The sequence below is a fragment of the Microtus pennsylvanicus genome, chromosome 4 (genome assembly GCF_037038515.1).
Source record: "Microtus pennsylvanicus isolate mMicPen1 chromosome 4, mMicPen1.hap1, whole genome shotgun sequence".
NCBI classification, from domain to species: Eukaryota; Metazoa; Chordata; class Mammalia; order Rodentia; family Cricetidae; genus Microtus; species Microtus pennsylvanicus.
Window position 1 is genome coordinate 47,221,267 of NC_134582.1, and position 14,015 is coordinate 47,235,281.

General features: G+C 42.6%; 1 protein-coding gene and 1 pseudogene across 4 annotated transcripts in view; one reads left to right on the top strand and one right to left on the bottom strand.

The window, feature by feature from the left end:
- The window catches only part of Sil1 (SIL1 nucleotide exchange factor), a 259,660-nt gene that overhangs the window by 200,885 nt on the left and 44,760 nt on the right, over window positions 1-14,015 (top strand). For all 4 annotated transcript variants that reach the window (XM_075968964.1, XM_075968966.1, XM_075968967.1 and 1 more), the window contains one exon: window positions 737-858. In XM_075968964.1, coding sequence (XP_075825079.1) covers window positions 737-858 — 122 coding nt within the window. The remainder of the gene's footprint in view (window positions 1-736; window positions 859-14,015) is intronic.
- Window positions 9,528-9,626, bottom strand: LOC142849133 (small nucleolar RNA U13; annotated as a pseudogene).

Here is a 14,015-nt window from a genome sequence, read left to right on the forward strand (position 1 = left end):
GTATTGATTTTATTGTAATGAGACCTTTTACCATCCCGTGGGGTCATTGTTTCAGTCACTCAGCTTACCGGCTGTGCGATGATAGAAACACCCTGCACTGGGGTCACATAGTCCCTCGGTGGTAAAGCAGACCTAGGTTGAAGCCTTTGGGAACCTGAGTTTTATACAGATTTTATAATAAGTGTCCTCAGATCCAGTCAACATTACAAAACAGGCTAATTGTTACTTCTGTCTCGGCACTCTTGTGGAACACCCCCAGCGCTCCCCACACACCCTGCCCCGTCAACAGGGCTCCCTTTATAGTCCCTGGTTTCTAATTAAAAGTCAACTTTTTTTTAGCCTCCACTGTTCCCATTGTGTTTATATATCCACAGAAAGTATGGCACTGGTGCCATGATGCCAGGTTCTTTGTGTTAACAGCTTGTGTGTTTGGAGTAAGCTTTGTGACTCACTGCGGCATTAGATTTTTCTGAAGAGGCATGTTTGGCATTAGCAAGAGCTAGGTGCCATTTCCTCCGATTCCCACGCAGGTGCTCATAAATGGTATTACATGAATGAGAAGTTCTCAAATGTAAAATTACTTTAAACGTTAAGTTGCTCGTGCACCCTTCCTAGATACTCAGAGATGCCACTGTTGCTTTTTACCTTGTTTTTGGCTAGTCACCAAAAGAAGAGCTGTCCGAAAAGGGCTTCCTTCCTGATGGCTGTCCTGGGCTCAGCAATGTCTTTGTTGCAGATGGATAACGCACAGGACCTGCTGTCCTTCGGTGGCCTTCAAGTGGTGATTAATGGGCTCAACAGCACAGAACCCCAGGTGAAGGAGTATGCTGCGTTTGTGCTGGGCGCGGCCTTTTCCAGGTGAGCAGCATGGGTGGATTGTCACTGGCCCTAACTGGCTTGAGGAAAAGTTACTTGCTGGTCAGTGTGGTGCTGGTGAAGCTGTGTCTTGAGTCAGTCTTTATTCCAAATGGAGGTTTGTATGTAAGTATGTATGTATGTATGTATACACACACTTAGTCACAGATCTTAGGTCACATTTTCTATTTTCGTAAAAATTAATAAAGGACCAGCCAGCCACATATAGTAAGTAGTGAAAAAGGAGATAAGCTACAGGAGTTGATCCTTTGGACAGTAAAGCTACATCTAGGGAATACTTGGTGAATCTGACTAATAAAGGCCTTTTGAGAGGGATGTAGCTTCCCCCAGTTGCTAGTGTTAATCCCACCAGTCAAGAATAAGACCACTACCACAATAGAAACCAAATTTGAAGCAACTTTAGTCAAATGCTGGTCAGGTAGACTCTGTTCAAGTCCATCTCTGGTGCCCCAGGTAAATGGCCCCTCAGGTTTTACAAGGGCTTAAGAGGAAAACCCATAATTAACTGCATTTCCCACCAGGTCCAACCAGGGACAAGTATACAACCTGAGGTATTTCCTACCCATGAACCTCCCACCCACATGCGATGAAGCCCATCCAGCCGCAGATGGGTCAGACAAACTTGTTTAGAGGAGTCAAGACTGTGGCTGGTTGTCTTCCATGAACAGGAGCCCCCAGCGTTCCAGGAACTGTCTGTCCTTAGCCAAGGGGCTAGCAGATCACAGGCATTTCTGTTTCATGGATTTCTGTGGTACAGTAATTAAAACTTAAGATGTAACTTTGGCTCTCACGCTAAACCAGTCAACATGTAGTCAGGTTATTGCATTCTGTGGATGTAGCCTTTTCAGCATAGTTAGTCTGTCTTAGTCTGGAAAACTTGTCAGGCAAGACAAACAGTAGACAGCTTCTTGAAAGAATAGACGGGGAGAAATATGTGGGTATCGAACCGTTTTACTAATTTTAAAAGATCAGTATACCTTTATATTGTTACGTTCATCTAAAGATATCTGACTATCTTATAGTAGTAGGACTATCTATATTCCTGCTCTGACCTTGAGGCCTCGATTGTCCTGTGGTAGTGCTGTAGATGGTTAGGTTCTGACTTCAGGACACCTCAGTCTCCCTTAGTCTCACTTTCCAAAGCCAGTGTTTTCCAAGGATCGCCTGTCCAGCCACTGACACAGCTGTGGTTTCAGTCCAGGGTCTCACCCTCACAAGGCTGTAGAGACTTGAGAACTCACACAGGTTCACTCTTGCTTCAAGCCAGAAGTGAGCTAACTCAAATTCTAACCTCTTCATCTAGACTCAGTTTTGAAATCTCAGTCTTATTCCAAAATACTTCCAGTATAAATGTGATATCCTATATATTCCTTGCCATTGCTTCTGGAAATAGATTCTGGAGAAACAGTAGTATCTTCATACCACTTCCTTGTTAAAGGGGCCCAGTGACTTGAGAAGCATGCATTTAGACATTCCTAGCAAACCACTATACCTCGCCCACATGCTGTGCTAATATGTGGTATTGTGACGATGTCTCCATGACTGGACTGTGTTAGTGTGAGACCATGTTAGCGTTTATATAGTATCACTAATATTAATAGAGAAAATATCAACTATTCCAGCTTAGTGTTGTGATGGCAAGCACAGTACTGTAACCAAAGTGTTCTAGCTGGGGTTTTGATAGTTCACTGAAGGCTGTTACAGTGACGGCATGGGATGGCGCCAGAGCTTCTGGAAGCCAGAAGCAGGCTTCCAAACACCAGGAAAATGTCAGGGTTTATGCAAAGAGAAGCTCGACACAAGTAAGACTATTTCTGTCAGAGGCTGGCTTCAGTGCTATTGTCTGATGTGCACAACCTACTTATGCTGCCCTAAGTAAGATGACTGCACCCCCTCCCTGTTTCAGACTAGATTGGATGTGTAATCGCAGTGATTAGATAAACTTGCTCTTTGCCAAAGGGGCATTCTAGAAATAGCATCCTGGAATCATGCATCTGTAGGCAACCTTTTGAACTGGGAACAGTAATTGGTGTCCAGTGCCTCTCATAAAGATGAATAGCAAATAAAAATATATAATAAGCACTTGCCCATAATAATGTGGCATCAGCATCATTACCTCATCATAATGGGTCCTTTTTTACTATCAGTTTTCCTTATAGGGAAATTCTTGCATCATTCATTTCTATAGCACAAGCCCTGTCGTCCCCAGTTTGTCTTTGTTAAGGTGTTTATGTCCTATCGTGTCTTTTGATGCTGATGTTGCTGCTCCATGAGGGTGTTTATATGCCTGCCTGGGTTAATTGCCTAATAAGTTCTTCCATGCACATTTCTGTGGATGAAGAGGTCTCTTCCCCAATGTAAACATCAATTATCCCAAGATCAAGGAAAAGATGACAGAAACATAATTGACATGGCTACTGAAATAAAATTTGTTCCTTTATTTAAACATGATTAACACCCAATTGAGGGTCACACATACTCATTTTCTGCTTATCATTTTCTGCTTATTGCCCATGTATAATAAGATAGGTGAAGTTCTGTGCAGATTATGCAGAAATGTGTACACTGACCGTTAGCAGGTTCCTATTTCCATAGGTACTCTCTTTTAAAAGCCCCTTTCTTCTTCAAGTAAGTTATTCTCATTGACCTTTGTGTGACCTGATCTCATCCTACAGTAGTGCCTCTTAATGCCTCTTAATGCCTGCTGCAGTCTGTACCAGGAGTCTCAGACAAGTCCTTTTTGCTTCTGTAAGAAAGGAAGTTTTAGAAAACCTTGTGAATTTCAGAAGCCATAAAGCTTTCTGCAGTCTGGTTTTGCTTCTTCTCAGCATCTGGCCGTTTTTCTTTCCCTTCGTCTCTTTGCAAACCTCTACACTGAGCTGACACGAGTTGAAGGATGAAGAAGCTGGTGTCTGCTCCAGCGAGCAAGCACCAGGACAGACTCCAAAGCTACAGAGAAACCCTGTCTCGGAAAACAAAAGCAAAAACAAAAACAAACAAACAAACAAAAAACCGGAGCCAGGTATCAGGTCAAATGCTGAAAGATCAGAGAGAGAAAGGAGCAAAATACAGCCAACTCTTACCTTATTAACTCCGCTGAAAAGAGGCCAAACAACTGTCTCCTTTGCCTTAAATGCCTCTCTCCACCCATTATCACTTCCTGTCTGTCTGTACAGACCTCCAGACCTCTATGGTTAACTAGTGGCTAGCTCTGCCCTCTGGTCTTCAGGCAAGCTATTTGTTAGAGTCCAAACAGGATACTGCCACTGCAGAAAGGGTATGTTTTAACCACTCTCCTCGCATCTTCCTGGGAAGCTCCCTGGCAGATGTGGGTTGAAGATGTTCTAATAGAACCAGTGTGTTTCGAGCATTGCGCATGACCCCATGCTCTCTATGCTCTTCCCACTGTTTTACCTTTAATTTGAAAATAATTTTTGATTATTTTATACATGAGTATTTTGCCCACATGTGTATGCATGTCACATGCATGTCTGGTGCCCAAGGAGATCAGAAGAGGGCATCAGATTCCCCAGAGCTGGAGTTTGGATGGTTGTGAGCTGCCATGTGGGTGCTAGGAACTAAACCTGGATCCTCTAGAAGAACTCTTAGCCATTGAAGCAGCTCTCCAGCCCTACTTACCATAATGTTTAACTACTTGGCCAGTGTCTTATTACCATGACCCATCTCTGTCTTTAGTCTTTAGTTCCTTGGTGAATTTCTGTGCTAGGCTATGTCTTCCCCTTTCTCTTCCTGATGACTTTATGGGCTCACTTAGGACCAAAATTGTTGGTTTCATTGAACATTTATTTTAATCCCTGTCATCTGTTTGATAACTTTGAAATTTAATTCCTATTTTAGTACCTTTTAGTGTTCAGCCACCTCCCTGTTCCTTACCTTCTGTCTTCTATCTTCCTGGTTCCCGTGAACATCCTTGTTGTCCCTGTTGTGCTCCTCCTGGTCCACCACGGAGTCAGTGTGCACCACCTCCCTTCTGCCTCCAGCACAGCTTAATGCCGTTTAGTTTTCTTCCCTTTATTTCCAAACATCTTGAAGGAATGAATTAAAAGGGATACTATTGAACTGCATTAGGTTAATATGCTCAAACCCACTATTTCTACAGTCTGGTTTCTGTCTCTCTGTGCCTGAAGATTATCAAGAGTGCTTTGCCATCACTGTAGCAGTCAGCAGTGTCAGCCGTGACATTCCTTGGAAAGTGTGTGTCATTGTACTCTCTTGTCCATAACTGATTATTTTGCCTCCTTTGTTCTGTGCTGGCAAGTCAAGCCCGGGTTCACACACACGAAGCATGTGCTCTGCTGCTGAGCTACGTCCCCAGCCCACAACACCAGCCTTCTGCTGCTCCCGCTGTAGCTACTCACCAAGAATCTTCCAGCCTTGTCCACTCTGCTCATCTGCTAATGGCTTTCTCTTCCTGTGGCTTTAAACACCCTCTAATTGTGAATCACTACGAAGTCTGCATTCAAGTCCAGTCCTTTTTCTGAGATTCCCTCATGCTGGATTCTGCCATGCTGACTGAACCTCACATTCTTAAGAAAGTTGAATTCATTATTTTTTTTTTGACAAACTAGGTTTTTCTTCCCACATTCTCTTTTCGTCTATTCTTGTCACAATTATTGTAGTTACTCCACCTTGAAACCTTCGAGTGGTGTTTGAGTCTGTGCTGTCTCCAATCCCGTCGGTAAACCAGGCTTGCGGGCTTTCATCTCCACTGCTCTGATCTCCTAAGCCGTTCCTCTTCTTCATTGACTTTAGAGAAACAGTGTCTTGTCCAGAACGAGAGAGTCCCCCCACCACCCTGCCGCCGTGAATAATCTAAACCAAGCACGGTAATCCCATTCTCTATGGATATGGATTGATTTCGACATAGGCGAATGGCCCGGTTCTGACTGATGCAGCATAAAGAGATACTGGGTAGAGAGCTTCTGCAAAGATTTAGCTCCTGTGAGTAGAAGGCTCAGAGGGAGGCCACACCCACTGCTTCTTGCCTTGACTCGCCTGTCTTGGAGCCACAGCAGCTACCTTAGACCAGCGAACTGAGAAGCACAAGGACAAAAGACCAGTAAGCTGAGGAGGAGGATGGAGAGGACAGACAGAAGGAGCCTGTGCCCTTCCTGATGCCGTGGAGACACTATAGTGGTGTTTGGAGATACTAATTTTCAGCCTCTCTTTGTGAAAAGTAATTAAATATCTTCACTTTTTTTTTTGGATCATGGTTGATTATTATTGAACTGATCCTTGTAACTGAACTTACATTCATATTGATAAATTTCCAAACTCCCTCTGATATTTTAGTCTGTTATATTCCTCTTCAGAGTATTTGTCTCAGTTTGCAACTATATAGGTGTTTGATTCCTCTTTATTTCCCTGACTAGGTAGTACTAGAGAAGATAGGGTAACTTTAACTTTGCTTGTTCTTTATAATATAACACAGGCCTGGCCTTAAATGGATGGTCAGGAAATAATTATTGGAAGACTAAATGAAGAAACGAATGAAAGTAATACCTACAAATTAATTTTACTCATGAGATAATGAACAAGGCTGAGTGGAGAGTATTTTTATTATTAATGATGTAATAGTGGGTGATTCAGATACCACACCTTGACCCTTTAAGACCTAAGCCCTTGGAAATGAGTGTGTTACCCTACTGGCTCAAGGCCCAGAAAATAGAAGGCTAAAAATTGGGATGAGGTCAGACGTTGGAGTTGCCAGCATTTAAATAAAAGTTTAAATGTGACCCATAGGACTAATGTGACATTTTGCCTCAAGTTCTTATTTTCTACACTTCTCCAGAGACAAGGGAGGTATTCAAAAGCATGTTTCTGATAAAGTGATTAGTGTAATGACCAAGACTGGCCCAGGCAACTGGATAGCCATGGCTCATGCACTGCATTCAGAATCTGGTTAGCGATTCTCAGACTACAATTAATGACAAGTGGAAAACGAGCTCTCGGCCTGACCCGCTGCCTTAAGCACTGAAGAGATCAAGACTCCGTCCTGGGAAAGGAGGCACTGTTCACTTAATGGACTTGTCTCCTCAGATTTCTATTGAATCCATCTCTGATGTGCTCCTGCCTCCTGCGCATTCTTCTCTGCTGCCTTCAGACTTTTCAGTATTGAATGTGCCTTTTAATTACTCCTTGCCTAGCCCCAGACCACAAAGTTCTTTCCTTTATCTTCAGTTTTATTAGCATTTGTTGCCTGGACGTCTAAACTGACTCTTTAATACATTGACTGCTTCATAGCTCATCAATCCTTTCATTTATTTCCGCAACAAAAATGAGTGCTTTGGAGGAGTAGGAACGGGCACCCAAGTCCGCAGCACTTTGCAGAGTGTAAGTCTATTTGGCTACTTTAAGAATAAATGGTTTTCTATTCTACATGGGAAGTAGAAAAAGACAAGATCTCCTGAGTAAATTAGGAGCATGGGGACCATGGCTAGAAGGGGAGAGGGAGAGGAAGGGAGGGAAGGAGAGAAAAAAATATATAACTCAAAAAAAAATTTAAAAGAGAACTGGAAAAAATAAGTAAAACAATTCTTAAAAAAATAGTCTAACACAAAAACTAAAACCACTAAAACTCAGAGGAAAATGGTGTCACCTAGAGCAGTGGACTTGTCATTTCCTATACTTCATTTTGTTTGATTTTTTTCTACTAAGTATATGTTTGTAATTAATACAGTAACAAAACAAATCAGAGTAGACCTGAAGATTTCTATATTTAATAAATTTTCCAAGAATCAAAATACCTGGAAATGTGAGATTAAATATTTGAATGTTTCTTTACACACTCGCTCAACTCAGCAGAAGAGATGGTAGGACAGTTTCTTTGCATAACTTCAGGGAAAATTAGTAACATCAAACCTTTATGTGGTAGCTCTGAAAAAAAGTACAGAAATCCTAAATCCAAACAAAACTGAAATCCTAAGGGGCGCAGAACACTGGAACAAACTCTGCCTCGGGGACTTTGCCATCCTCTCGTGGCTGAGAGCTTCCAGCTTCAGCTCAAACGTTACAGGAGACAAAATTTAGGACCTCTGAATGAGAGATAGAAAAATGAAGTCTTGTTAAAAGGAGTTGTTCATATGGCTCGAGTATGAAGAGAGGTTCTCAGGTCCACTCTAGACTGCGCTTATGTTGAAAACTGCACCCCTATTACAGTCTGGAAACCTCGAGCCACGACACCATCACTGTTTCTGTCTCTTCCTGTCACTACTCATTTTTCTAGTATTTTGAGCTATGATTGTTAAATATATATACATGTGGTTCGAGTAACTTCATGCCTATACCTTGTATCATTAGTAGAAGTATCTTAGCTCCTATGAAGTTATATTTGTCCTAAAGTTTATTTGATATTTATTTAATGCATCCACTAACCTTGTATTTTGGGGGTATATCCTTTCATCTCTTTTCTCTCGGTATTTATTAGCATTATATTCTAGATACATCTTTTATTATATATCATATAGTTAGACTTTGTGTGTGTGGATATGTGTATGTGGTGTGTTAGTTACTTTTCTATTGCTGTGCAGAGAGAGAGACACCATGACTTATAAAGAAAGCGTTTAGCTGGGGGCTTGCCCACAGTTTCCGAGGATGAGTCCATGGCCGTCATGGCAGAGAACATGGCAGCAGGCAGGCAGGCAGGCATGCTGCTGCGGGAGCAGTAGCTAAAAACTTTCATCCTGACTTGCAAGTTGGTGGAAGCAGAGTCTGGACCTGGCACGGGCTTTTGAAGCTCCCAAGTCCACCCCAGTGACACATTTCCTCCAATAAGGCTGCACTTTACAATCTTTTTGAAAACAGTTACACCAAGTGGGGGACCAAGCATTCAAATATGTGAGCCGAAGGGCCATTCTTATGCAAATGACCACAAGCTGTACACGTGTTTGTGCACATGTGTGTGCTCGTTCTTACACCTGTGAGGACTTGAGTTTCTCAGTGATTCTCCACTGTGTTTTTATTTTATTTTGTGTATATGAATGTTTTGCTTGCATATACACGTGCAGTGCATGTGTGCCTGGTGCCCTTGGAGGTCAGGGGAGGGCTTTGGGTCCCTTGGAACTCTGAGTGGCACAGTTGTGAGCAACCTTATAGGTGCTTGAACCCAGCCGCGCCATCTCTCCAGCAATGCACTTCATTTTTTGAGACGGGGTCTCATGTAGGCCAGGCTGTCTTAAACCCCTCTGGAGGTGAGGGTGCCTGTGAGCTTCTGATCTTCCTGCCTCCACTTCCTGAGGGCTGGGAGTAAAGACATGCACCACCGGGACGAGCATGCACCACCGGGACGAGCATGCACCACCGGGACGAGCATGCACCACCAGGACGAGCATGTTGCCAGTTTTGTAATTTTGCCTTTTAAGAGCAGTTAGTTTTACAATTTTTTTTAAATGTTTTTATTTGTATCTAATTATCAGCAAATTTCATCATTATATGTCTAAGTATGATTTGTTTTAGTGTGTCCTCTTTGGCTCTCCATGTGCTATTTTAATCTACAGGCTTCAGCCATGGAAATTTTCTGTTTATTACCAGTACTGTGTGCTTCATTGGCTCTCCCCCGTATTCTCTGTGGCGGATGGTATTAGACCATCTGTTTCTAGCATCTCTCGTGTTCTTTCTGTCTCTTTTTCCCATGTCAGATGGGTAATGTGCTGACATCATAGCAAAATTTGAGGAGACATCTCACACAGCAGCATGAAACCCCAGCTATCAACTAGACAACACAAAAGGGTCTCTAAGTGTCTTTGTCTTTGTGTCTTTCAGGATGATTGCATTCACTTAACAGTTTTTTTTCTTAAGTGTGTTTAATGTGTTTATCACATCTATGAAGTTGTTAGTATTAGATGACTATATTTTTCACTTCTGGGAGTTTCCTGCTAATTATTGCTTTAATTGAATTGAAAATTTCAATATGTAGCATTTTGATTATTGTTCAATTGAAATGATTTAAACTTTAATTGTGGTTCTTTGATTAATATGCAATTTTATTTCTCAATTTCCAAATATAGCGGAAAGTTTCTATTCAGTGTTTGTTATGAACATTGAGCTTGTAGCCAGATAAGTCCCCGTGGTTATAGTCATTTGAAATAAGTTGAGCTTTTCTGTATGGTTAGTTTTTTGTTATGGTTGGATGAATGTCCCCAAAGGTCTGTGCATTAAAGGCTTGGGCTGCAGGATGGCACTTTTGGAAATAGTCAACCCGTGGGAGGAGGAGGCACTAATGGGCGGTGCCATTGAGACATTCCCGGGAAGTGGATGTGGGCCACAGGTAATGGGGGGTGCCATTGAGACATTCCCTGAAAGTGGATTGTGGGGCCACACGCAGTCTCTGCCTGCTTCCTGGCTCATTAGTTCAGTGGTTTGCTCCACTTACTACATGTACCTTGTCCTCAGACTGAGTGCCAGGGTGCCACCTGATTGTGGACTGGGACCTCCAGAATCAGGAATCAAGATACGCCTTTTCTCTTTACAAATTGACTCCTTCAAGCCACGCAGTGGTGGCGCAAACTTTTAATCCCAGCACTCAGGAGGCAGAGGCAGGCATGTCCCTGTGAGTTCGAGGCCAGCTGGAACAGAGCTAGTTCCAGGACAGGCTCCAAAGCTACACAGAGAAACTCTGTCTCAAAAAACAAAACAAAAAAGAAAGAAAGAAAAGAAAAAGAAAACAATTGACTCCTTCAGCTGTTTCTTTATAGTAACATGAAGCTGACTGAGAATACCAGTGTCCTTCTTTTGTAAGTGTCCTGGATATACATGGCTGAAAAGAGAGTGCATTCCGTTCTCTGAGAATGCAGTACCTCCATCTCCCATCAACCCCTTCCTTCCACATATGTTAAGACTTGGGGATGGTGCAGAAACAATATGCCAACTATGGTTCATGTTGTGAAGTCTTATTTCTCTTACCCTGGCTAGCCGCACTGGAACCGCACTCCTGTATGCTGAGCAGCAGCAAGCCCAGCCCCAGTCACAAGGCAGTCACGGTACTCAGCCGTTGTTGTGTTCAGTGTCAAACCTCTGTGTGTGTTACACATATACGTACCCATGTATGTAGATGGTCACATTTATTATGCACCACGTGTGGAAATGCACACATTATGTAGTAAGGTCACATTCCATTTTTCTTTGTCTAAAAATGTCATAATTTTGTTCTTGAACAAGTATTTTCTCTAGGTATAGAATTCTAGCTAGCATTTACTTTAACAATCAATGTGTGTTCTGTCGTGCCTTCCTTCCGTTGTTCCTGTTAAAATATAACTTTGAAAGACTCTTCCCCCACCTAATTTAAGATTTCCTCCAGAAGTTTTTGTTATTTTGCGTGATTATATGTGTAGTTGTAACTAATACGTATTCCTTCTTGGAATTTGTTAAGCTTCTTCAGTTTGAATGTGTTTCTTTCATCTTTCTACTATTCCCAGCCATCTCTCGAATACAGCCTCTGCTTCTGTGTTTTTCCTATTCCTGGGTCCTTCTTGATTGTCCTGTGTTTTAACGTTTCCTTAGTTTCTTTCTACATCACATCCCTGCTGCTGCAGTCCGGATAATTTTGTGCAGCTTTTTTTTTTATTTACTTATATTCCCTCTGCTGTGTCAAATCCACTATGGAATCTGTCCATTAAACATTTAGCCATGGGCTTATAATTCTACTTTTAGGGCCTTTGTTTCTGTTTGCTGAAGTCTGGCGTGTGTCTTTTTCCTCTCTTCCTGTTCACTGTGCCCACTTGCAAGGCTGCCGGCATGGAGGGCAGTTAACAGTAGCACCCCTGCCTCGTCCAGCTCGGCAGCTGCCGTTTGCCCCATGCTGTATCCCCCTTCTGCTCATTGTTTTGTTTGTTCGCTTTTGTCCTTTTGGTGTCCTGAGACAGTCTGGGTCTGTAGCTCAGGCTGTCCCTGAACTTTTGTCCTTTTGGTGTCCTGAGACAGTCTGGGTCTGTAGCTCAGGCTGTCCCCGAATTTTTGTCCTTTTGTTATCCTGAGACAGTCTGGGTCTGCAGCTCAGGCTGTCCCTGAACTTTTGTCCTTTTGTTATCCTGAGACAGTCTGGGTCTGTAGCTCAGGCTGTCCCTGAACATTTGTCCTTTTGTTATCCTGAGACAGTCTGGGTCTGTAGCTCAGGCTGTCCCTGAACTTTTGTCCTTTTGTTATCCTGAGACAGTCTGGGTCTGTAGCTCAGGCTGTCCCTGAACATTTGTCCTTTTGTTATCCTGAGACAGTCTGGGTCTGCAGCTCAGGCTGTCCCTGAACTTTTGTCCTTTTGGTGTCCTGAGAGAGTCTGGGTCTGCAGCTCAGGCTGTCCCTGAACTTTTGTCCTTTTATTATCCTGAGACAGTCTGGGTCTGCAGCTCAGGCTGTCCTTGAACTCACTGTGCCCTCAGATTTGCAGCTCTTCTTAGTGTTGGGATTACAGGCCTGTGCCACCCCACCTGACCTTTTAGTTTAAAAAACAAAACCATTTTAATCCAGTCAGGAAATTTTCTTCTTTTAGAAAGGATTGCTATTTCTGACAGGTGCCTGGCATTAACACTCCAGGACTGTCTCACATGAAGCTCGGCTTTTGCAGCTTCCCAGGCGCTCAGGGATGTGAAGCCACGGGGAGTCTGGGCTGCAGCTTGAATGGCTCACTTCAGCTCTGTGCTTTTCACCCATTCTTTGTGCTCAGTTGTTCAATTATTGCTCACACGGTTGCTCTGAATTACCTTTAACTAGGACCTGAGTCATTAAACTCCTAGGATAATGTGGAGAAGATTCCCATGTTGGGAAGGAGCTCTTGTCTTTTCATACATGATTGAAGGGACCCGAAGTCAGTTTGACTCTTTCTGAGTACATGGGCCTGAGCAGCTTCAATACTATCCTCCTTCCCCAAACCCCTTTCTCAGCCTCTGGAACGTATCAAAAGCAAAGCCTTTAATTGTTTAAGTTAAAATATAATTACATCATGTGCCTCTTTCCTCTCTCCAACCTTTCTGTGCTACTCCCCTGCCTACTGAGAAGATCAAAAGATACACACGATGCTTGTTTCAAAAGATAGGTGTGTCTACATGTTGTAGGAAGTAGCCAGTAGCTGTTGATGGAAACAAACAAAACCAAAATAACAAAAATCAAGCACTACTAGTTTCCTCACTGAAGACTTATTTCTAGTCTCTTTTCATCTTTTTTTAAATTCACTTGCTCATAATGCCTACAAACATTTTAAATGATCCTAACAGTTACTTTCATTTATATCTGTTCTTGAAAAGAATAATTGTTGTGTGTTTAATGCAGCGTGATGTGGGCATTCAGTAGTGTTTGTGTGTATGCTTTGCCTGTTTATGCATACATGTTTATATCTGTTATATGTTTGCTTAGGTAGGTATGATAAAGTTGTGTGTGTGTGTCCCAGTTTCACCTTCATCACAGGGCTCTATGTTGGATTTTATTTCTTTTCTCATCTATTAAAATTGTCATGTAATATATGACTTCTTTTTGGTGAGCTTATTTATATATTATCTAATAGAGAATCGTCCCCACATTTTTGCAATGAGTGTTCCTGGCCATTGTATTAGTTATATTTTGCTACTTATGTTATTACAATGACTGTAAACACTGCACAGATACCCTATCACATATGCCGTCAGGAGTCCGCACTTGATTTAACTATGTCTTCTGTGGTTTTGTAGCCAGTTTGTCACCTGGAGCTTGAGTCTTATGTGGGATTTGATTGGGGGCATCTTCCTCTGAGCTTGTGTGATTGTGAGCAGAATTCAGTTCTTGATAGACTGTCAGACTAAAGGCATGTTAGAAGTTTCAGCTGCTTGTCACATGGCCACCCCAAACTGCTCCCATCGTGCCCATTTGTCTCTTCAGATAGTAAGTGGGCTGGTACGGAGGCTCAGTGAGCATAAGTATTTGCAATGGAAGCCCAGTGGCCTGAGCTTGATATCCAGAACCCACAATGGAAGGGGAGGACCAACTCCTAAAGTTGTCCTTTGCTCATTGTATGCTCATACACACACACACAATTTAATTAAAAGACCTCTTTTTAAAACGCCACTAAAGAAGAACATTTCTCAGCAAACATTAGTCATGTGTATGAGTGTTCGTGTGTGGTGGGACTCACTGATTGGGCCAGTCATCCCCAAGGAGCC